General features: G+C 50.0%; 1 protein-coding gene across 2 annotated transcripts in view; it reads left to right on the top strand.

The window, feature by feature from the left end:
- Window positions 1-23,049, top strand: part of RCOR1 (REST corepressor 1) — a 74,202-nt gene that overhangs the window by 31,922 nt on the left and 19,231 nt on the right. For both annotated transcript variants that reach the window (XR_015914391.1, XM_088539662.1), the window contains exons 3-4: window positions 3,860-3,943; window positions 21,047-21,099. Coding sequence is in view for 1 of the 2 variants with exons in the window: in XM_088539662.1 (XP_088395788.1) it covers window positions 3,860-3,943; window positions 21,047-21,099 (137 nt within the window). In the remaining variant the exon portion in view is untranslated. The remainder of the gene's footprint in view (window positions 1-3,859; window positions 3,944-21,046; window positions 21,100-23,049) is intronic.

Raw genomic sequence — 23,049 nt, 5'->3', positions numbered from 1 at the left:
GTCCTTTGGTTACGCCGCAGAGAGGTGAGGAAGGTGCTTGGACCACCAAGGAGACTGAAAGCGGCTGTTCAGAACTCTGTGTCTCAGAGCAGCATGTCGGGGGCTTGTTCCCTTCCCGAGCAGGGGCTGGTACTCCACGGCACCATGGGGAAGCCGGGGGTGATGTGCACTTGCTCCGTTGGGTCCTGTGTTGTTGTCTGCCTGTGGAAACCGTGCCGAGCGCAGGGCTGCGGGGCTGCAGGGAACGCGCTGGTGTCTCTGCTCGCCTGGCTGGCCCTGAAGAGCCCCAGCGAGGATCCATCCGTGGCTTCGTGTCAGCACAGATGTGTTAACGATGACGCTGCTCATGCCTACAGACCTGACCGCAGCACCGATACAGCTCAAGCTTGCCTAAGAAAGGGCAAAGCTGCAGTATCTGCTGGAGGTCCTTGGGATGCACCCCTGTCTTGTTAGGCTGTGCAGCAGGCCTGGCTGCTGCTTGGAAACTGTGGGGCCTGATCCCTCTGCCATTGAAATAGGTGCTGATGGGTTCAATGGAAGTCCGTGTTCCCTGATGTAGGAGCCCTGAGCTGGGCCCTGGTGGACCAGGAGACCAGTCAGAGATGTGCCAAGGGGCTTGGTGTCACTTGAAAAGCCCTCTGCAAGCAACCTCCAAGTGGCACTTTGTCCTGCGCTTCCCCAGCGGGCCTCGGCAGGGGAACCTCAGCCGTGCGAGCTGGAGCAGAGGCTCGTGCTTCCCGGTGCTGCAAGGAATCTTGATTCTCGCGTTACTCCTCGCGCTCTTCCCCCGCGCTGGCTGGCGTTGCTGCGTCTCAAGCGCATTCACCTGCGGGCGTTAAGCGCGGTGCTTGCTGGTGAGAGCAGGGCGGCCACCTCTGCGCGTGCTGAGAGCTGGGCACACGGTGTCTGGGCGCATCCCTGTGGAGTTTCTCTCTGGGGCAAGTTTGGGGGATGCTGTTGTAGCAGCAGGTGTTTCTGCTGAGGCTGTGTGAGGATCCACTGCCCTTCCCAGATGCTGCTCGGGACAAGCGGGAGCTCGCGGGATTGCAGGCCCTGCTGGGAGCAGCAGCGGGAACAGGATCAGGAAGTGTTTGTTCCCACGACGCTGCTGATAGGGATCTGGTGGCAGCGGCAGAGACTTCGCAGGTACCCAGTGGTACTGAGATGAAAGTGCCGGATTAACTGAAATGTCAGGTGATTTTATCTGCTAATATCTGGCTTCTCTGAACACAAGTTGCACTGGTTTAACTGCAGCTGCTTAAACAAGCAAACCTCATTGATCTCAAATTGATCTGCTGCTCTAAAAAAGAGTAACCCTTGCCCGCCTTATGTGAGTATTTTGTATAAAATATATAATGGGCTATGCTGATTTAGCTTTTCAGCTTTCTCACTAAAATGTAGTGTGCCGGCGTCCACCCCACTGTGGTAAAGCCTGGGACCTGGGAGGACAGCGCTGCTCCATGCTGGGCTGCTTGGAAAGATACGACCATAATAACTGCTCTGTGAGAACTGTGACACTGCCCTCCTTCTCCTCTCTCCTGGCTGTCGATCTAAAGCAGCATTTTAATGTGATTCCCTGTTCGGAGCAAGCTCTTCAGCTGTTCCTTGCTGTGTCACGTAGCCAGCATACGTGTGCGGCGTGGATTTGGGAACGGGGCTGCGCTGGATCCCGGGAAGGGAAGGCAGCTGAGCTCGTCCTGCCTGTTCTTGGCAGGGAATGCAGGGAGCCCCGGGGCTTGGAAAAGGGGTGCTGGGAAGCGGGGATGAGGGAAGGTGAGGGCCTTGGGTGGCCGGGCGTGTGTCACCTCTCATGGCTTCTGGGGGAACAGAGGGGCTTCTTGGCTACTGTGGGTGTCTGGAGGCCACCTCTACCCCCCATGCCTTGGAGACCTGACTGGTCATTTCTGCCTTTTCTCAAGGCATTTTTATGGAACATGTGTTACACTGAAAAGCCTTTTCAAGGTGGAGAGTTCATCTTCCCTTGCACGGTTCAGATATGCCAACCTAAGTAACAGGGCATCCTGTGGTGAGGAGAGCCTAACTTAATGAAGGGGAGGTTTGAAGTTGCCTTTTTCTTAGCATTTCTGATCTATGACTTCAATTAGGGGAGCAAGTAAAACTTAATTCATAATGTTTCAAGAGTTTTCTTATACAGAGTCGAACTATCATGTTTTTTGTATTCAGACACTTTTTGCATTCTACATTGAAACTTGCTCTCTACCCCAGCATGTCTCTACCAGAGGCTGTTGCCTTTTCTCACTTCTGTTTTTCTGCCTAGTGTAAAAGTAATGAAAATGCTCAGTGTGCAAAATATCTGATATGTGCAGTTACTACTCCTTTTTTTTAAATATATGTAAGAAAAATAGTCGTGATGTTTTGCCATAAAAACTGAGAAATGAGTGGTGAAAATAAACTTCCTATTTTGATTTGGCAAGCCTTAAGAAATGAGGTAAATTACAATGTCTGGACGATTGGGAATAAAAATTGTTGGTTTCATGTCTAAACAATACCTGCCGACTGTTTGGTTGTGCGGGGTTTTGTTGGTGGGTGGATTATTTATTTATTTATTTTTAAGTAAATGCCGTTTAGACTTTAATGTTGGATTATTTTCATCGCTTTACCCTGACTGTTCTTAGCCTGCGCAGATTCATTGTTGAAAACCAGTCAAAACAGGAGCGCTCATAGTATTGTAATGAGTAAACTTGCTGCTCGGCTTGGCGGGCCGGCCGGCGGGCGGTGGCGCCGCTGCCTCTGCTCCAGCAGACGCGTGAGAGCAGGTAGCGCTCTGCTTTCCTCCCGAGCCCTGGCGCGCTGCTCCCGTCCTGGTGTAGATCCACAGACACACACGCACATACATATATACATACATATATATATATGTGTTCAGATGCTCAGTGCAGCGGGACTAGCATCGCGCTGACGTAACGTAGGCCTCCGTGGAGGTAGCGGCGGAGGCGGCCGCGCAGGCGCCCCCTCCTAACGAGACCTGCAGGTTTCCCTTGGCCGGGGCAGGTGGCCGGGCTGGCAGGACGTGCTGACTCAGCGCAGCGAGGCTCTGCCGCCGCCTCCTCTCACGACTACCTGGTTCTGGAAGCTCGCTTGCCGTGTGTGCCTCGAGCAGCAGATTCGCAAGAATTTGCTGCTTAAAACACCTTAGCTTTGAGGTTGCTCTTGCTTTCGGATTCAGTGCAGCTGTGCTTTTTGACTAATTTCCTCAGCATGAGAGCCCTGAAAGTCTCACATGGGTTAAAAGGGAGCTATTCTCCTGGGTGTGTGGATGTGCACACAGAGGGTGTGAGTGCACCAGAATTTCCCTAGGCATTTGAGCAAAGGACCCGATTCTGATCCAAGCCCCTGATGTTTGTTCCCATCTCTATGGAAGCTGGAGGGGCAGGAGGGCCCTGTTGGGACAGGGGAGGAGACTCAAGAAATTGTGAATCCAGGAGGTTTATGCCTATCCTGAAATGTTAACCTGCGAGTAAACTCACAACAGTGAGAGCTTAGAGCCCTCTGCCTGAGACAAACTCCTCCCTTTTGCATTTACAATGGCTGGAAGAAAAATAATCAAGTATGCTGGAAGAGAAACACTAATTAACTTTTAATTTGGATCTAACTTATGCTTCTTAGTATAATGTTTGAAAGAGGATGAGCATACTGTATCTGTGATGTGATATAAAGGGTGATATGTTGGAGAAACAAGGAAAAGCCTCGGGTCTGAATGGGAAGATGAGATTTTGCCTTACAGATGGGTTTCATAGCTTGATTAAAAGCTACAGATGTCTGATAAGTCACTTGTATCCATTTTGCATCTGAAACAAGACTTTCTCTGTAACTCGGTCTCTCTCTGTTTTCTCTTAAGCCAAACTTGCGAGGCGAAGTCAGGAGAGAGAGAATCTCGGCATGCTGGTCTGGTCACCTAATCAGAATCTGTCTGAAGCAAAACGTAAGTGTCTCTACATTCTGTCTCTCCTCCCCTCCCCTTTCACCCTTTCTCTTAAAAATATCATTTGAAGAAAGTGAACGTGTCCCTTTCAGTTGAGGTTACCTCTGTGACCCTTTCATCGTGCTTTGAAATTAATCTGAGATTTTGGGGAAAAAAAGAAAAGCCACAAAACAATCCCCTAGGATACCTTTGCTTTGGTAGCTGTTCAGAATGCCAAATCCAGGGAAGCAAGGAAAGCAGGGAGGAAATGCAATACTTTGCTTCCTTGATGTGGATTCTTTAAGATACGCTTATCTGCAGGCTGTCACATTCACCTGCTGTAGACAACCACTGAAGTAACTCATGAGAGTAAAATGAAAAGCATTTGAGAGAGGGGGAGAAATTTGTGGCAATTTTTGGTACCTTTTTTCCCTACGAAGATACAAAATGCACCTCTGGACCTCATGGAGATTTAAGTGCCCGAACACTTGCAGTGCCGTGGAATTCCACGTGAGGGCAAGTTCCAGCTCCGCATGCCTGGGAATAGGTCTTGGAGCTCTTGCCAAATGGCAGAACTGATGTTTGAGAAGCTTGTCTAGCTACAGATGCCCTCGTGAATACGCAGGAGTTCTTGATTAAAGGACTGCTGTTTGAATGCAGGAACTAAACCTAACTGCTTCTGCACAGAGGGAGTTGAAAGTTGGTCTTGAGTTTGCTCTGAACCCCTCCCTGTCCCCGATCCTGGGTCCAAGATCAGGAATTTTATATCCCTGTCCGCCCCACTTACCTGTGGTGGCTGCCTGAAGTTGACATGGTTTCCACTGGACCCTAGGATAAGGTACATGGCAACACAGCTGCGAGTGTGTAATGGCCTTGGCTAATTAAGGTGGAAGAGATTGTGTGTGAACTGTAATGAAAGATGGGGGCTCTCTCCTGGGGCACTTGTTTCCCTGAGGAGGGTGCCCCTTAGATTATAAAAGGCTCATGGTGCTGTGATTTACAGAGTAAGTGTTTAGTGAGGACCATGTCTTGCTTTCTCTTGTACCCATGAGAGAGAGATGTTGGACAGTTACCTACTGCTTAAGACCTCTAAAGAGGAGGAAGAGCAAGAAACTGTCACCTATACCAAAGGAAAAGCTATGTGGGTAGTCTGGCACAGTAGAGGATTCCTGTAGCTGCCTCTCGAGGCTTTTTGAAGTCTAAGATCTTTTGGATCTTAGTTGTACTTTCAGACTTTAAGTTTTCGCCTGGTAGGAGGTGGGATCCATGGAAAGGAGAGAGAAAATGGAAGAGTGATGGTGCGTAGAACTCAGTAAAACGGTCTGTGACTGAGGGTTTTGGGGGCTACTGGCACAAAAGGATACAGAGATATTATAGGAGGTAAAAAGAATATAATGACCTGCTAAGACAATGTTGCAAATCTAAAAGATTACAATTAATAATGTAATATGACATTGATTAAAAACTAGAATGCAATTGACTTGTAGTATGTACGGCAAAAGTGTTGGAGAGAAGTCCATGAATATGAAGAAATTGGGAAGAATTTTCTCGTATTGTAAGGCTCAAGGAAAGAAAGAAAAAAAATAGTGATATAGGCTCATCAACTATTTCACCATGCACAAGGGATGCAGAAAATCCTGGATAAATATTTCATACAGTGTTTGGGGGGAAGAAGGGGAGAAGGAAAGTGCTGCTATGCCATGTGCCATGTAAAATATCTCCCAGGCACTTCATAGGAATAGAGTATGTGGTTGCCATACAGGAGGGCATCTATTAGTAATAAACATGAGAGGAGCATTGGAAGGGGCGGCTCAGGAGGTATTGGAATGGTGAGAAAACTCCAGAAGTTTGGAAGAGGGCAGCTGCGTGGGGAGTGAGATGGCAATGTGACCATCGGCCGATGGCGCATCTGTTTGTCAGGTACTGATACAAAATGATACTGCAGGAGAAATCAATCATTCCTGTCTCTACCTGGCATTGGTTAAAAATGACACATGAGAAATAAATCTTGCTGAAAAAGGCACCTTTTTTCCCCCTTTTTGAGACTACAAATCAATGGATTGACAGAAATAACATTATAGCTCTAAGGTGTTCAGTGAGTTGTTGGACATTGATTTCCTACTGCACAATGGTCTGACTCAATCCCCCTTCCTTTCAAAAAGACATGATCATCCCCCCCAAACTCCAGAGCTCTGCAAGGTCTGTAGAGCACTTCTTAAATGTATTATGAGCTGAGTTCCCTAATCTGTTCCATGATTAATGAGGAGGGAACATGGGGGACAGGAGTGGCTTCAGCTGTTCTGGAGTTCACTGATATCTCTGGGCACTGTGGGTAGTGAATTCTGATTACTGGGGTCAGTGGAGATGTGCAGTAAGACTCATGTTTAACACTTCCATCAGGGTTATGGAGTGGATATGCAATTGCTGCTAAGAGAAATCGAGGATGAGACATAGGTTGATGGAGTGGTAAATAAAGTGAACATGGTAGTTTGTAGAGTGCTTTTAGTCTTAATTCAGGCTGATGCTGACAAAATAGGTTAAATGCAGAGTTATAAATCTGAGTTCAGAAAAGTCCGGCCTTATCTTCTGTGTTAAGGGATGGTGTTTGGAAAGAACAGACCTTGGAGAGGGATTTTTAGGGGCATGGAAGGGCAAGTAACTCCACCAGATTTCACAGTATCATCCTTGGACTCAAAGAACAGTGTGGGTGTAAAGAAGGTGCCGCAGTCAGCGGAGCAGATTTTGCTGCCTCTGAAGATTGTGTTCAGGGCATTAGAGTAGTGGCATTAGCGGCAAAGGGAAAATGGAAAGATGAGAAGACGGCGACTGAAATGTTTTGGAAAGTGAAGACTAAGCAAACTCTGTCTGCACTGAAAGGAGACTGAACTGGGACAACTAACAATTATTTTTCTCAAAGGAAACTTTGACTACTTGAAGGAGACCTACATAATGCAAATGGCTGAGAAAAAAGTTCATGTGAACTGAAATGAAATGCCTGAGTGTATGTGGTCTCTCTTTTATTTAATTTTCTTTTTGGTGATTGACTGTTGGAAGTGATCCAGAAAAGTGATGGATTCTCTATTTGTTCATGCCTTTTTAAACTGTAGATTTTTTTCTTTTGGTGACACTTTACACTGGTGAGGGTAATAACTGTCCATGTGGAGCAGCAAGTGGAAGGGCCTGTGGTCTCCCGGAGGTGGTGCAGGCCCTTGGGCTGTAAATGCAGGGGATCCTACCTAGCCCATCCCCGCTCAGTATCACTGCTGTGTGGGCTCAGGTGTGGGTGAGTGAATCTTTCCACCCAGCTGCGTGTCTCTACCTGTGTCTGGCTGCTCTCATTTGCACTCCAAAGCCTTTCACCCATCCTGTGTCTGCTGGTGTGGTTAAACTCTTCTAAAGCTGCAGGATTTTTCTGGCTCCTGTGGCCTCATTGGGACCTGGTGGGTGCCCTGTGCAATTTAGGCCAAAGCAACGTTTTAATCCTGTTGGGAGAAACCTCCTGCCTGGGTGCTGTGAAATGGCAGGGGTGTGTAGAAAGAGTGTGGAAAAAAGAAAAGTACCTGTTGCCACATCAGTCACTCTTCTTAACTTGTGCCTTGTTAATCATTAATCCTGGGTACAAACCACTAGCTCCCTTGCCCATATTGATGCCAAGGTTGAAAGCTGCCAGCGTGTCCCACGTTCCTGCCTTCGAGGGGTCACTTGCACAGTAGTTGCCACCAGCCCAAAGCCAGAAGTTTGTATCCTTGCCAAGAGAAAAGTAAGAAAGAAAAGCCAACGTGCAATATCACTGACCGCTTGCACTTGAAGTATGTAACAAGCACTAATTAAAAACGGTGCTGCTTCTCCTCCAGCTGTGCTCTGCTGGGCCTGGCAAGTGGAAACTGTGTGTTGTGGGGGCGGGCGATACTGCAAAACGCCGTGTCCGCATGCTGTGGAAATCCTGCACAGGACGGAGCTGGGCCAGCACGCGGCTATTTATAAAGCAGCAGGGTCTGTCCTGGTGCCAAGCTCCCCATGGGCGGAACCATGAAAGCGGCGCTGGGTTGGCTGAGAAAGGAGCGAGCGCTGGCGCGGGGCTGCGCGGGAGCGAGGGCGAGAAAGCGGCAGGGGCCGTGCCGAGCGCTCCCGCGCCGCTGCGCTGGGCGAAGGCGGCCGCGAGAGCCCAGGGTGGTGGCTTTGCTGGTGATGAGCTCTGCTTTGGACGTCACTTGTCTGCCTGCGCTGGTCCCGCCAGAAAACATGTGCCACTATAGAAAACTTTGCTTTATGCTGTTGCCAGGTTAACGTGGTTTTCTTGGTGGGTGTCTCCGGTGGGTCTACTGCTTATGGGATGTCACTGAAGAGACAGGTACTGCCTCTGATGCCTGTGGGACCTCCTCGATTGCAGCTGGGTCCCCTGCTCACGCCCTGTGTGACCTGGAGGTGGTGAACACGTCAGCTTTGGACGCCCACCAGCGCCTCCGTTCCCCTGTGAGACTGAACCGTCTCCTTGCTTTAGACGGTGGCATTTTTTGTGCGTTTAGGGAGAATCTAGACATCCGCCCCCTTGGCGAGGCAGAGGTGCTCAGGGGATTTGGGGATGGAGGGACGGCAGAGCTGAGAGCAGCAGTGGGCGTCCCAGCAGCCTCGTGCTGTGCTTGGCGAGATCCAGTGGCAGGGGAGAAATGAAGGGGTCCTTAAATTCGCTGCACAGACTCATCCCGGGGAAGCAGCGCGGTGCCAGCCAAGGCTCCGATGGAGAAACCTGTGGGTTGCTATGGCTACGAGGAATGTTATCCATGTGGGGTTGTGCGGGCAAGGCTTGGAGTTAACGGGGCCACGGGCTCTGGTAGCGGTTAGGGAGGAGGAGGAACAAGGTGGCCCTTCTGCACCCTGGGAAGCAAAGAACTGACGTTTGGGAAGCCCAAGGCTTCCCTGCAAAGTCCTTATGCAGAACGTGGTCGCTGCTGTGTCAGCTGCCTTCTCATGGGTGGGAGAGAAAATTTTGGAGAGGGGAGCCCCAGGACTACTGGGGAGAGGTTGCCTTTAGGTGCTGGCAGTCTGTCCCACCTAGCCCGGGGCTGATCTCGGCACAGAACAAGCTATGGTTATTCTGCTGTTTCTGGGTAGTTAAGAATTTGTCTGAATTTTATAACCTGGAACGTCAGACAGAGGATGGGATAGTATTTATCTTCTCAGGTTGCCGAGCGTGCCTGCTGGCACTCTGTGGCTGGTTTCGGTGTGTAGGTGAGCCACAGTTTTGCAAGAGGGGCTCCTGCTCGGATGTTTCCTTCCACCCTGGACTCGCTGATCTTGGCCTGTGAATCCTGCAAGGACACGTGACTCCATAAACTATGAGTGCTTCCCATTCCCCTTGGGGCGCGGGGGCCCTGCAATAAAAAGAACATGGTCGAAAACCACAAAGAGGAGGGAAAAGAAATCTTTTTTAAAAAAATAATTATTCCATTCTGTTAAGTAGAAGTTTATCTGAAATAGAAGGAATTAACCCTTCAGAGGTACCCAAGACACAAAGAGAGGGAGTGAGGGAGAGAGAGAGAAGCGGTTTTGTACGTTCACCGTCAGCAAAGCTGGTTTAAGCCCTTCCTCTCATCCAACATGCTGGAAACAGGATCCTTGCAATGGCTGGAGCTGCCGTTTCATGTTTGCTCTCCCTTCTGCCCCCAGCCCCTGGGGAAAGGCCCCATGGCTGCTTTACACCGTAAGCCCAGGCGAGGCCGCAGGGGCTCGCGGCGAGAGCAGGAGCTTGGGCTGCCTCTGCCAGCAGCTGGGGGCGTGTTTGGGAGCTCACACTTCTGTTCTGGGTTGGCTGAGCGCTGTGCAAGGACGTGAAACATGGTGTGTATGTAACATGCCTTTCCTTCCTTTTTCTTTTTTCCTGAAGCTTAATTTCCTTTTCTTTTTGAGGAAAAAGTGTTATCCTTAGATACAGCTGCCAGGTGGATACAAGGCTTTGAGGGCTCTTAGGGGTGGACTTTGGGGGCTATACCTGCCCACAGGTGGGTTTTTACCTTCTGTCTGCATAGGGAAGACAGCAAAAAGCCTCAACCCCCAAACCCTTTGACTGCTACTTGTATGTCCTCCTCCCCTAAAGATATCTGTTTGCTGGTATTTGTCGCAGTGACAGCAGAAAGGATTAATAGAAAAGCAAAATTGGGTTTATGTTTGTCCCTAATCCAAATTTCCAACTCTGCAGTGAACCTGGCAGCTGAGAAGCTTGGATGCAAATGCAGTAACTAAAGACTACAACTCCCTGAATCCAGAGCGGAGGGAGCTGATGTTTAATTTAAGATTCTGTTAGAATTTCACTGTAGAAGTAACACGCGGTCCTGGCCAAGGCTGCCAGCTGCTGGAGCCGCCGAGAGAGCACCCAAAGAAGGTGAAGGGAGGGAGTTTTTCCCCCTGGCTGGGGGCACCGCGTGGCCAGTGCTCATGGTGGCCACAGGGCAAGCGGCCCTGGAAGAGCCCAGGCCAGGAAGGCTGAGGTGCATCCCAGAAACGGAGGAGCTAAACTGCCGGTTTAGCTGCGGCTGCCCCTTTGGGAGCCCCTGCTTCCCCCTGGGGAGGCGCCGCGCGAGCGGCTGTTGCAACGCGGTGTGGAAACCTCCGCGCGGCTCTTTCATCATTACTCCTGCAGGGTGGTATTTCTGGATCCCGAATTGCATATTTAAATCGAGATGAGGCGTTTTAACCCTTTCGCAGCAGGGCCTTATACTGGAGCCACGAAGGCCATCGAGTTGGGGAGAGATGGTGTGCTTTTTTGGGATGGAGTCCACCCAAACCCAGCAGCATGGAGGGAAAAGAATGGAAAAGTGTTTTGGAGAGCAGCCAGGAGGAGGATCCTTATCCAAGGCTTTCCTGGAGGAATTGCTGCTGTGCTGGGAGGGGAGCAGCAGCAGCTCCTCCGCGTGCCTTGTTCTCTCCTGCCACCTGTTTGTTCCTCCTGTGCACTGCAGCGGGAGCCAGGCCGCCTGCGAACGGGCCGCCGTGACCCGTTAGGAACGGCCAGAACAGTGGCCAGCGATGGCACCAGCGTGGGCACCAGGGAGAGGCTCCAGCTGCTCCTCTCCCCATCCGTGCCGTCCCGCAGGCAGGATGACGTGGATGCACCGGAGTGACGGTGGCAGCATGGAGAGGCGCCCTGGCCGCGGGCCCTGCCATGGGGCGCAGGCGGGAGCCGTCCCGGCTCGCCCGTGGGTGCTGCGTAACCTGTGGGACCGGTGTGAGGAGGAGCAGCCGCGTCCCGCGGGCCGGGCGGCCTGTGGTGCCTCTGCAGCAGCGCCAGGCCTCAGCGCTCCGGAGCAGGGTCCCTTTGCTGAGACTATGTCCCTTGCTGTGACCGTAAGGTGGGGACATGAACGGTCTGGGGATTGAGGATGACTTTATTTATTTACTTATTATTTATTTTTATGCTAAACTAGTTAGTCAGCAAGTGTGCTCCTAGTGACTGTAGGTAGCGGCGTGATGGGGGCTGTGCCCAGGCAGGGAGGGGCTCTTCCCTCCAGGGTGATGCTCGAGGGTGCTGTGACCGTAACTAGGACCCTCAGAGGTGCTGGGACTGGGGGCAGAGCAGCTGGGCCTTCTCAAGGACATGTGCCAGAGCTCTAGCATTATTTGCTCTAATTAGGAACCACTCCCACTAATTATATTTCCTTTTCTTTTTTTTTTTTTCTCACTCCCTATTCAAGTTATTTTCAATCATGTGCTTTTTATATGCAGATTTGTGTTGTCATAGGGTGGCACTGAATTCTGCAGCACTACAAAGATCAGTTAATAATATCTAGCAATCTCTTAGTAAGGAGTGGGCCTCTACATCCTGGCTAAAAGCAATGCCCACCTACCCCTGAGGCCCAAGGGTCTAGCTAATAAGGTAGGTCTGGAGTAGCTTTTACCTGCTCTCTGGATCAGCCCTGAGGAGAGAACCTGTGTGTAACCCATGTTTCAGTGAGAGCTATGTGTAGATTGACTTTTTCCTACTGACTTCATCTTGGGTGTAGGTTTTTTATTATTATTATTATTTGTATATATACATACACACACATATATATATTAATGCCTTAATGTCTATCAATATAATAGTAATCCTTTGGTTTAAAGATTCTATACACGTATGTACTTTACATCTCCTGGGTTCCAGACCTGTAGGAGGTAGTGCAAGAATTCATGTGCCAAGTCTTGATGTCCTCTGCCTACAGGACGGGAATCCATATAGGTCTGTCCAAAGGCAGCTTCTGATCCCTAGTAGTGACCATGCTCTTTCTTTAAGCCTCTGCTTATTGCTGCCACTCATGTTGTGTGGGGTGAGCTACAAGGAATTTCATGGGCCTCTACCTTTTACCTGGCACTTGTTTGCTTTGCCTTAGCTCACGACCTGCTGTATTAAGTGATTAAGCAGCTGCTTAATCAAGCAGCTGAGCGGTTCCTTCAGCAAGCAGGAGGAGGAACTTTAAACGGATTGGGGCGGACAGCTGGGGTCAGAGCCGCAGGAGATGAGCTGCTCCCTCTGGATTAGGTAGCACTCTCCACTGGAAGAGTTCATTATTTTGATTCTCTCTAACTTGTTTGCATCCACTTGATGTGAAAATGGATCTTTCCAAGAAAATTGGAGATCAAATTTCTGATTCTTAGCAGGCAGATGCAGGAGTGCAGTAAGTAGTGGTTGGGGAAAGGCCCTAGGATTCTTGGGGTGGTGTCTCCAAGCACCATCTGCAAATGGAATTTTAACTGTGGATGTAGAAAGAACAACAACAACAAAAACTTCTCGGTAAAACTTTAGAAAAACTTCAGAAATGACTGAAAGATTAGGCTAGTTTCTCTCCAACATCAAGCCGCCTTCACTGGATCCCTGTTGTTCTTTACCTAACTTTGTGGGGAATGGGTTCAACTCCCTGTTAGCTCAAGTGAGTTTCTGAGAACTATTTTTTAACTCCAGACCCTTTTCCTTCAGGGAGCTGTGCTTGAAAGTAAGCTGGGCTTAGAAGTGAGACAACTGGCTGCAAAAAATAACTAAAATAGTAAGTGGGGGCTGTCTCTGTGTGCAGCAACCTGTGAGGAGCTGCTCTCGCATCCGCTGTGCTCCCAGGGCAGCTCCTCGGCGCGGCTCCTGGCACAACAGGGAATCTAAAAGGTTTGGGTTTCCACTGGAGCTTCCAAAACTCGGCCGAGGGTAGAGAGTAACCCTTGGGGAAGGTTTCATGCTCTCTGGTTTAGGGCATCTGTTGGCGACTTTGGGGCTTGCCGACACAGCTGGCTTGACCAGGCTGTACAGTAGGATGTACTAACTCGGGTAGGTGTTGTGGGTCTTTTTATTTTGCTCATTTTGGTGGGTACCTTGTTCATTTGTTCCAAAAGCCCTGTTTACCTGACCTTTTATTCTTCAGCACATACAAAACAGTAATGCTAGACTATTTTGTAGACTGAACTTCTGTGTGTACAGTGAGCTCTGTGGCGGAGGCCAGGATGACATGAGAATATTTGTAGGCAGAGGACAAACTTTGAGACTGATAGTAGTCTGGATCCGTGGTTCCACACAGTGCCTCACACAGCAATGTGTGTCAAACTGCCAAACTGGTGAAATTCTGTGGGCTTCAGTAATAATGTCCTGGATCAGGTGTCTTCCAGGTGTGCAAAAAATAATTTCCCTAATAAAGCTTCCACAAGGGAGGCTTCTTGTCTCCTTCATTGAACCACCTGACTAAATACATATATATGGGTGTGTCTGTGTATACATACATGTGTATGCATATATATATTTTTTAAATAATCTGCCTGTTGTGGCAAGTATATTGATAGTGTTTCCGCTTGCATAGCTTGGGCATGTTGCTGCCTGTAATTGAGGTATATAATCCAAAGCTATAGGGTCTCTGTAGGCTTAATGCAACCCATGTTCTGACAACAGAATAAATCTGGCCTTAGGGTTCCTAGTATTGAGTTAAAAGCATTGTGCTGAATAATGCAAAGCTGTAAACTCAGTTTGTTTTTTTCAGGCGCTTGGTCTGTTCATTTATTCTGTTAACTTCTTGTACTGGAAGGTCATATGTGGGATAGAGGATTTCCTCCCTGCCAGTAGCTGCTGTGTGCTGGTATTGTGTTTGTAGACGGGCTCCAAGCCTAATATCAAGTGCTCTAACTAATTACATAAAATATAGTCTAGTGCCTTTGCCTGATTTTTAAGGTCAAATTTGCACTGCAGCGGATCCAACCATGTTCAGATCCCGTATGGTCACCGGTCAGATTTCCAGGTAATTTGATGCAGCTCTACCTATTTTGCATTGCAGAATCACAGAATGATGAAGGTTGAAAAGGACCTTTAGAGATCATCTAGTCCAAGCCCCGCCTGCACAAGCAGGATCACCTAGATCACGTGGCACAGGATCATGTCCAGATGGCTTGCGAATATATGCAGAGAAGGAGCCTCCACCATCTCTCTGGGCAGCTTGTTCTAGGGCTCTGTCACCCTCATGGTCAAGATATTTTTCCTCAGATCTGGGCAGAACTTTCTGTGCTTCAGTTTGTGACCATTGCCTGTTGTCCTGTCACTGGCCACCACTGAAAAGAGTCTGGCCCCGTCTTCTTGATGCCCTCCCTTAAGTTATTTATTCCCATTGATAAGATCCCCTCTCAGCCTTCTCTTCTCTAGGCAGAAGAGGCCCAGCTCTCAGCCTTGGCATTTGGTTCCCAGAGATGCTGTCTGCTCACTGCTCCTGGCCTGGCAGATCTCCTACGTGCCTGTCTCTCCAGAGATCATATGGAGTCATCCAGGCTTTGTATGTACCCAGGGCCTTGCGCATGCAGCCTTCTGGCTGTGCCACTTGAGCTGGCACTTGATGCTAGGACCATACAAGTTCTGGCTGATGTTCAAAGCGGTGCAGATGTAGGAAGTAGCCTTTCTTCCCAAAGGGTCCCACAGGGATGTCCTCGTGGTCCTACGGGCCTTTCAGAGGGCAACGTGGCAGCAGCAGAGGCCGGTGAGTATCAGCGGCCTCTGTTCACGGTAATCCTCAGTAATCTCCCCTCACGTGTCCCCTACTCTAGCTGCACCAAAAACAGCAGTTGAGCCTTTTCCTGATGTGGTCGTGTCATCTGAGGGTGCAGCTTTGCTAATGAGCCTATGTTGGCAAAAGGTTTTAAAGAAACACGTACAATAGCACGGAAGGCCTTTCCTGGTAAATTATTTAAGAGAGTTTTGACAAGGCACGAAAGCTGTGCTGGGTTGCGAGCACGCCTGTGTTTGCAGTGCAGCATGCTTGCTGATGGAGCAGAATCTAAAGGCGGATGAGTCAGGTCCTTAACCGTCACCGGAGCTTCAACTTTAGACTCGCCCTCAGATGCAGGTCATGCAAAGAGCAGCACTTAAATTGTGAACAAGTGTGTTCCTTTGCTGGCTTGGTAGTGAGCTCTGCCTGGGTCAGGCCTGGCGGCTCTGCTGGGTGAGAATGAACCTTCCGTGGGGGTCAGGGGTTTGCAAAGGAGATGGTTTCACAGCAGAGGAGCTCTCTATTTTGTTGCTTTCGCAGGCTGCAGGTTCCAGCTGCAGGTGTCGTGCAGTGACAGCAGAGGTGCAGGCCCAGCCATTCGCAGCTTACCTGACCTCCTGGAGAAGGGCTGCAGGAGCTGACCTATACAAAACTGTATATAAAGTACTGGGAAACTTTTTAGCTGCTATTCTAATCCCTGGCGTGGCTACCTGTAGCCAAATAAGCAGCAGAGTAGCCCAAGGGAAGGGGAAATCCTGCCTGGCTCGGGAGGGGTCGACAAGGATTTGGGGTGGCCCTTCTGGTGGCCGCTGCCACAGAGCAGCCGTGCTGGGAGCTAGAGCCCTCAGCATTCGTGTGGCTTCCCTGCTCCCAGGCCCTGTGCCGGAGCTGGGGCAGGTGCAGAGGGATGTTCTTCAGACAGATCCATTGCCTGAGCCGGTTCCCTGGTGCTGGCATCCAGCAGGGCCGCGTGGAAGCGGGGTGAGTAGCCAGGCGAAGGCCTTGATGTGGCCCTGCCACCAAAGGAGGCATCCGCTGAAAGGACACCGAGGCCAGAGGAGCGCAGGTGAGGCGGAGGCCCAAGCTCTTGGGAGGTGGTGGGGTGGCAGCTTGAGACCTCCTGAGCATCCTTTGGCTCAGGCTTCCCTGCCCTTGTCACAAGGTACCTGTGTCCCTGCTCCGATTAATGTCTCTGGGTAAGGCCTAAATCTTCCTGTGCCCTCTGCTGCCGAAAGCTTTTTATAACCCAGCCCTTGTGTCCCTGTAACGGGGGCTCTGCCTGGTGAGAGCGGGAGGGCGGCCTCGTGCCCTCCTGGATGGGCGCAGAGGGGCACTGAGCTGGGCCAGTGCTCCTGCCCTCATCTCACGCATCACGGCCCGCTCAGACAGGGGAGGGTTTTTTTTCAAGGCAGAAAACCCATTCGAGTAGACTTGGCTTCCCTTGATACATGATTTTGTCCAAAATAGGTGCTCAAACCGCTTTGCTCTCAGCCTGCTCTCCAGTGGCCTCCTGCTGCCGCTCGCGTTTGGCCGCTCGGTGTCCAGCGCGGGTGCTTCGAGCCGTCCCTCGGCGGCCGCGAGGTGGCAGGGCTGCTCCATCGGCGCTGGGGCGGCAGCGAGGCGGCAATGCAGCTGCCCGCCTGCACCGCCGGGGTACCGCCGTGGGCACGGCGCTGGGGTACGGTCACCGCTGCGCTGTGAAATTTGGAAGGATTTTGCACGTACGTGTCTGATCCGTGCTGCTTATTTTGTCCCGATCATGTTGTTTTGGGTCTTGACTTTTCCCTCGGAAAGGAGAGGGAGAGGCAGGGGGAGATGTGCACCAGCATCCCGAATTCCTCGCGGGTCCCAGCATCGATTGAGCCCTGCGAAGCACATTGCCGAGGCCGCCCGTGTCCTCGTTTCACCCTGTTCTGTCAGGGAATTGCATCACGGAATATGCAAAGTGCTCAGAGCTCCTGCAGTACCCCAGTAATAGGGGTGAGCTGAGGTTGCAGCAACAGCTCTACCTCTGCATTCCTGTTGCTCGCTCTAGGCTTTAGCTCTCCTCTCTGCTGCAGACCCTTCTTGGTGGGGGATGGCGGGGGTGTCGAGGAGTCTGCTGAGCACTATTTAATATTTGCAGGGTCATAAAGAAGCAATTTGGGGTTTTGAGGGGAATACTCCAGGGAGACCAACTCGGAGGGATCGCTTAATCTGATCGAGCAGTGGGGGGTGGGGAGGGGTGCTGCTTTCAGGCATTTCTCTTTTCAGAGTCCTCCCACCCCCCTGAAATTAATGTTCCTGTTTTACATCTCTGAACTCACCACTCGAGGATGCGGGACTGAAAATCAGCAATGCAGTTGTTTGCTCCCGTCTCCTTCCTCCTGTCAGCTGAGAGAGCCCCCTTCCTTTGCGTCTCGTTAGGAATCCTTGCAGGAGGAGGATCAGCAGAGGAAAAGGATGTTTCAGCTGGAGACAAGAGCGCAGAGCTCAGGGCACCATTTTGATCAGAAACTCTTTTGCTTTTACATGATGGTATGGGAAAACATCTCTCTGCTTCCTTTCCCACTCCCCTTCTCTCTGCTTCCTTTCCCATTCCCCTTCATCTTCCTTCTCTCTTCCTCCACGTTCCTGCTGCACTAGGGGTACTTTGGGCATCCTTTTGCACATCTCACTTCTTGCATTATTCTTTGTTTTAGCGTCTGAGCACTCTGTGCTCCTCTTTGCTGGCACCCATGTGTGTCGGTCCCCTTCACGTGCCCACGTTTGCTGGAGCTCGTGCCCCTCTGCGCGTGCCTGGCTGTAGGATGGGGCACCTTGGACAAGGGTGGAGGGGGGGGTCCTGCTCACCCCCTCCCCCCAACACACGCATGTAGGAGATAAATGCAACCCAGCATGTGGAGGAGTATCAATTTGTGCTTCTCTGCTGCTGCTTTCCCCCTTGTTCCCCATCTGGTTTCTAGTAGCAACAGGAGCCTTCTCCGCAGGAGCCGTGCATCTTCCCGTCACGCCGTGTCTGGACTTGAACGGCGCTGGCTGATGCCAAACGCTTTGGTAGCACAGCTCAGCCGGCGGGGGGAAGGGGCTCTCGTGCTCCCTGTGCAGGAGGAGCAGAGCTGGCAGAGCTCTGGTAAAGAGCAGGGCATCACTCTGCTCTTCCGCTGCCCTCCAGGAGGGGATGAGGGGCACTGCGCAGGCCACGTGTCTGCCCTGGGGCCAGCACAGCTCTGCTCTGGGCACAGGCTCTGCCTGAGCAGCTCGCTGGGCTCCCCGCTGAGCATGACAGAGATAGGCCGGGCACAGAGCAGAGCGCTTGTTCGTCAGGGTGGGCAGGAAGCTGGTGGCGATCGCAGGCTCTGCTGGGATGGGAGGCCAAAGAGATGTTTGTGCCATGCTCTTCCCGCTCCCTCCGTGCGAAGGGCAGGGAAGGAGCGGTCGGGGGGATTGCTCGGGGGCTCCCACTCCTCTCAGGCGGTGCAAGCGTCAAAGCCAGCAGCCCCCGATGAGCCAAGGAGCTGAACTGGCTTCTTCCCTGCCTGCTTGCTGGTGGAGAGGAGTACGATGTTGTATTGCTCGTCCTTCCTCCCTTCCCAAACACCCCTTCGCTATGTGCACAACACTGCTGTTGCTTGTGCAAGTTGTTGACTTGCTGCTTTATTACCTTTTTCTTTCTCTTTTCCTCTCCTCAGAGGTGTCACAGGCCCCACAGTGACACACAAATCCCTCTCCCACCCCTCGCACAGTGCCTGGTCTGCGGGTAGCCCACACTTCGGCTCCGTGGTGTTTTGGCTTTGTATGGGCAAAATTCTGTTAGTTTTGGTCTGGGGGGTCCTTACTAGTGCTCCCCGAGCTGGGCTAGGGGAAGAAAAGCCTTGGTGGTCTTCTGAGGGAAGATGGGAATGAGGGGGAAGAAGGGTATTTTTAATTGCTCATAGTATCTGGCATAAGAAAGGCAATATGCCAGAGAGGAGAGTTACCTCACCTCTTCCCTGCATATATTAAAGGAAAAGATACTGTGCTCAAATTGGGCAGGGTAGATCCTGCTCCAGTGCAGGCGAGCTAGCTAATGCAGCAGTGCTTAGTATTCAAGGGTTTAATTCTGCCTTGGACTTTAGAGAATTCGGCTTGCTTCCCTCCCCCTTCCTCGCCTCCTCTCAGGCAATGCATATAACGCAGCGCATATGGAACAGCCGTCCCGAGGCGGCGGTGGCTGCGCGGCCCGCGCTGGCACCGGCAGCGCTGCCTGTGCCGCTTCCTGGCAGCCTCTGCTTTGGGGGAGCCTCTGAAGGCTGGAAGCGGCTGAAGCGGCGCTTCTGCCTGCGCCCCGCTGCGTTCCTGCCTTCTCGGGGCGGTGTGGGGGCAGGCCGTGGCACCTTTCCCTCAAGGGCTGCTAGGAGTTTTGCTGCACCAGTGCAGAGTGTGGGCCTGCAAACAGGCACCCTCTGGGGGGCTGCTGTGTGCAGGTGTGTGGGAAACAGGAGTAGGAGCTCGGATGAGCAGGAACCTTGTGGAGGGCCCTTGCAGCTGGGCGAGTGCTGACCTAAAACTGCGCCTGTGTTTACTATATGTCCTGCTGCAGCTTGTAGCAGCATTACTGCTTGCGAGGATTTTTCTAGCTATCCCATGTCAGTAGCCCTTGCAAAACCCTCTTTTGCAGCACCTTTGAGGAAGGGAGATGTATTGACTCAGTTTCACAAATGAAGGGCTTGCACTGGTACAAAATGCTGTAATATGGGACATCCAGTTTAAGTGCCAGGGGTTCTCTCCTTTCCACTACTGGCAAGCGGGAAATAACCTGGTGCTCTTGTGCTGTGTCTCTTCTGCTCCATCCTGTCTGCTGCTTGTCATAATTTTTGAGCCTGCTGCCTGGTTTGCTGGAATTGAGCTGTGTCCTAGCTGAAGGAAAGGCTGTAAGAAATGTAGTGGCGTTAAGACACCGGAGACTCCATGCAAGATTTCATGTGAAGGTGGAAAGCATGGGAGTAACAAATGCAAGAGTTTAAGTTAAATGAGGCACAAATGTGGGAAATGGACTTCCTCAGTCGCAGGGCTCTCGGCTATTTCCTTCCTTAGGTACTGCATGCGCTCTCTGTCTCATAGGAGTTGGGTGCTCTGCACAGGAGTTTGGTTAAATCTTTCCTTGAGTATTTGCAGAGAATGAAGATCTCAAGTCCTTTGAGATCTTTGCCCAAAGTGGCTGTCCCTGAAGTTCAAGATTCCTCCAAAATAATGAGCATTCTGCCTCTTGGAGCATATGTGCACTTCAGCATTCCTACACACAGCCAGTGTGTCCACCGTGCAATCCACTTGGTTCAGTGAAATGAGAATCCCACCTTTTAGCTTGTCTTTCAAATGTATTGTCATCATTACAGTGCATTTAATAATGACCAAGGGCAAAGACAAGGCTTTGAAAGAACAACCCTGATCCTGACTTTGGCCTAGTCCCCTCAAATGGGGGCTGCTTGGTGCGATACAAGGTCGCTTGTACTGAAAGAGATTTGAGTTGCAGACGGCGCTATACAAGATATAACACCTCAGGGCATCTTTACATTGTAAAGGTTAAAAGCTCATGTGGGCCTAATAATACCTGGAGGTGGGAATTGGTCCAAGAAGAAAATTGCTGAGGCATAAAGGGCTGAAAATTTGCCAACATATCTGCAGTGACTGTGCAAGATTGTAGCTTTTGGCAGTATTGGAAGATGTCGATTGTGTGTTTGGGGCTTTTTGTTCTTAGGAAACCAGCTGCTTTGGGGGATAAGAAAAGGAGATGAGATGTAGTTGAAACACCCTTGTCTGAGGTTTTGGTGAAAAGGTTGGTATTAAAAATTTTGAAAGAGTAAATGTGAGCAGATCACGAGAAAGGCTTTCTGCAAAAATGCCTCCAGTTCTGAAATGTGTCTGCATGTTTCAGAGGTACTGAAACTGGCTTGGATATCATGTATAGTTTAGGCTAGTCAAAGAAAATATGTAGTCGTTCATGTGATGACTATTTTTGCTTTGTTTCCTTCTTTTCTTGAGCTGCTGGAAACAGCAGCACTTCACAAGAGTCCTCTGTGAAGGATGTCATGACGATGACTGAAGGACTGGGTTTTAGCATGGGAAGAGAAGGGAGATGAGATAGTCATATGAAATGCCCTTATGCCTTCTCTTTGCTTTTATTTTTCAGTGGACGAATACATTGCCATTGCTAAAGAGAAGCACGGATACAATATGGAGCAGGTAACAATCCTTTGAATACTTAGTTTATTCATTCCTTTACTCCCAACAGGTGTTAAAACATAACTTAAACTGCCTGACTAGAAATGCTCCTTCCTTTCTGTGCTGTCTGCTTTCTTTCTCTCTTACTTTTCCCCCAACAACTGTTGGTAGTGATGACTAGTGCTCTGGGAATAGAGAGCTTGTCCCAAATTTGTCACCGAGTCACTTCCCCCCATCTCTCCTTTCTCCCAAAAAAACCTTCAGCTTGGCCGTGAGTGTTATGCCTCCTAGAACACCTGAACAGTTTGCGAACCCCATGCAGTTTTAAAAGATTGGCTAGCGAGGGTGACTTGTCTTTGGACAGCTGCTAGCATTGCGGTTTCCAGGTGAGTGCCCCACTTCTGCTTCATGGATGTCTTGGCTGCTATTAGGGAGCTGCTGAAGCATCGCCTGCCTTTGAGGCAAACCAATATCCAAGGCTGTTTACCATAAAACTGTGCTGTAGATCATTTTCCAGTTCATAGATGAGCAGCTCAGATGTCTGTTCACTAGAGATGGGGTGAACAGTAACTTCATTAGCTGCCTCTGAGGTTATTAAGTAACTTTACCTATGGGTAGCCTGTGGGTAGGAATCCTGATTTGAATGGCAGATATTCTACTCTTCTTGGTTTAGGATTCTTTACCCATCTTGTCTTTGTTAACTAGCATCAATTGCAATGTTTATCCAGGGAGGTGCATGGGAAGTATGCAGTCCTGTGCATGGGAATTTTCTCTGAATTCTGAGTAGTGCCTCCTTATGTGCTAATAACTACCTGGAAAGGGAAGGCAGGCATTCCCATTGGCAATGGATGTGCTGTCCCTAAAAAGGGATTCCATAAAAGCTTAAAATTTTATTTGTGAAATGGCTCAGGCAAATGCCATGAGCACAAAAAAATGTTTTGAATGGGAAGAGGTGTTAAGTCAGATGCCTTATGCTATCATCTTGGAGTCAGACTTTCAATGATTGATACTCATTCTTGAAAAGGCATCTTATGGAACAAGAGTGTTGAAACCTGTGATAGCCAGCAAAACTTTCAGCAACATCAAGAATGATCAAGAGTTTATATTTATAGTTTCTCAGAGCAAAAACCAGGAGTAGAACAAACAAAAAAGTGCCAAAAGGCTCTAAATTTAAACCCAAATAACCCCCTGGTTATTTGACTACTGGTTATTTGGGTGTATTTTAGTATTGGAAATTGTGGGCAATATTTGCCAATTAGATCATCTTAGGCTAATAAAATTAGATCATCTTAGGCTATCTGCATGATGTCAGTCGCAAAGTGAGGTTTGGAGAGTGCAGGCAAACCCAGAAGACTGGTCAGAATAAAGCTTGTGGGTTTTGAACAAAAAGCAGATGAATTCTTGTGCTTTGACAAACTTTGATTTGACTAACAGATTTGTATTGTTCTTGAATGTTAAAAGTAATGTTAGAAGAAGGTTCCCTTCTTCCTTTCCTTAAGCACCTTCTCCCCAGCTGCCTCTTTTCCCTTCCTCTGAGTGCAGAAGTAGAAATTACGGGACTCTCCAAGCCAAGCCTGACTGGCAGAGCTCCTTCTAAAAAAATCCCTTATAAAAATGTCTCAACTCCGTCTCTGGCATTCTCACATAATACCCTGAAGATAAAGATGTTTCCCAGGTCCTTTGAGATTTCCAAGACACTCGAAGCTTAGGCCCTTCCAGGAAATAACTGGAAAGGATCTTTCCTGCATTGTTCTACAAGCCGCATACTCATTTCGTGTTGTAGGAAGTTGTATCAAGGCTTTTAAATAAGGATGATTTGTGTCACCTGGGGCACTCTTCTCAGCAGGTATCATCAGATTCACTCTTGGCTGGGTAATTCTTTGGAAAAGCTGCGGTGAGTTCTCTGGCTTGCAGTCAGAACTGGGCATTAGCTTTAGCATTTGGCCACCATCTCTGGGCTTTACTGTCCGA

This window comes from Tinamus guttatus, unplaced genomic scaffold (genome assembly GCF_059628265.1).
Source record: "Tinamus guttatus ecotype Peru unplaced genomic scaffold, ASM5962826v1 Tinamus_guttatus_pri_ptg000048l, whole genome shotgun sequence".
In the NCBI taxonomy this organism is placed as follows: domain Eukaryota; kingdom Metazoa; phylum Chordata; class Aves; order Tinamiformes; family Tinamidae; genus Tinamus; species Tinamus guttatus.
This window is presented reverse-complemented; position numbering and strand designations above follow the sequence as displayed.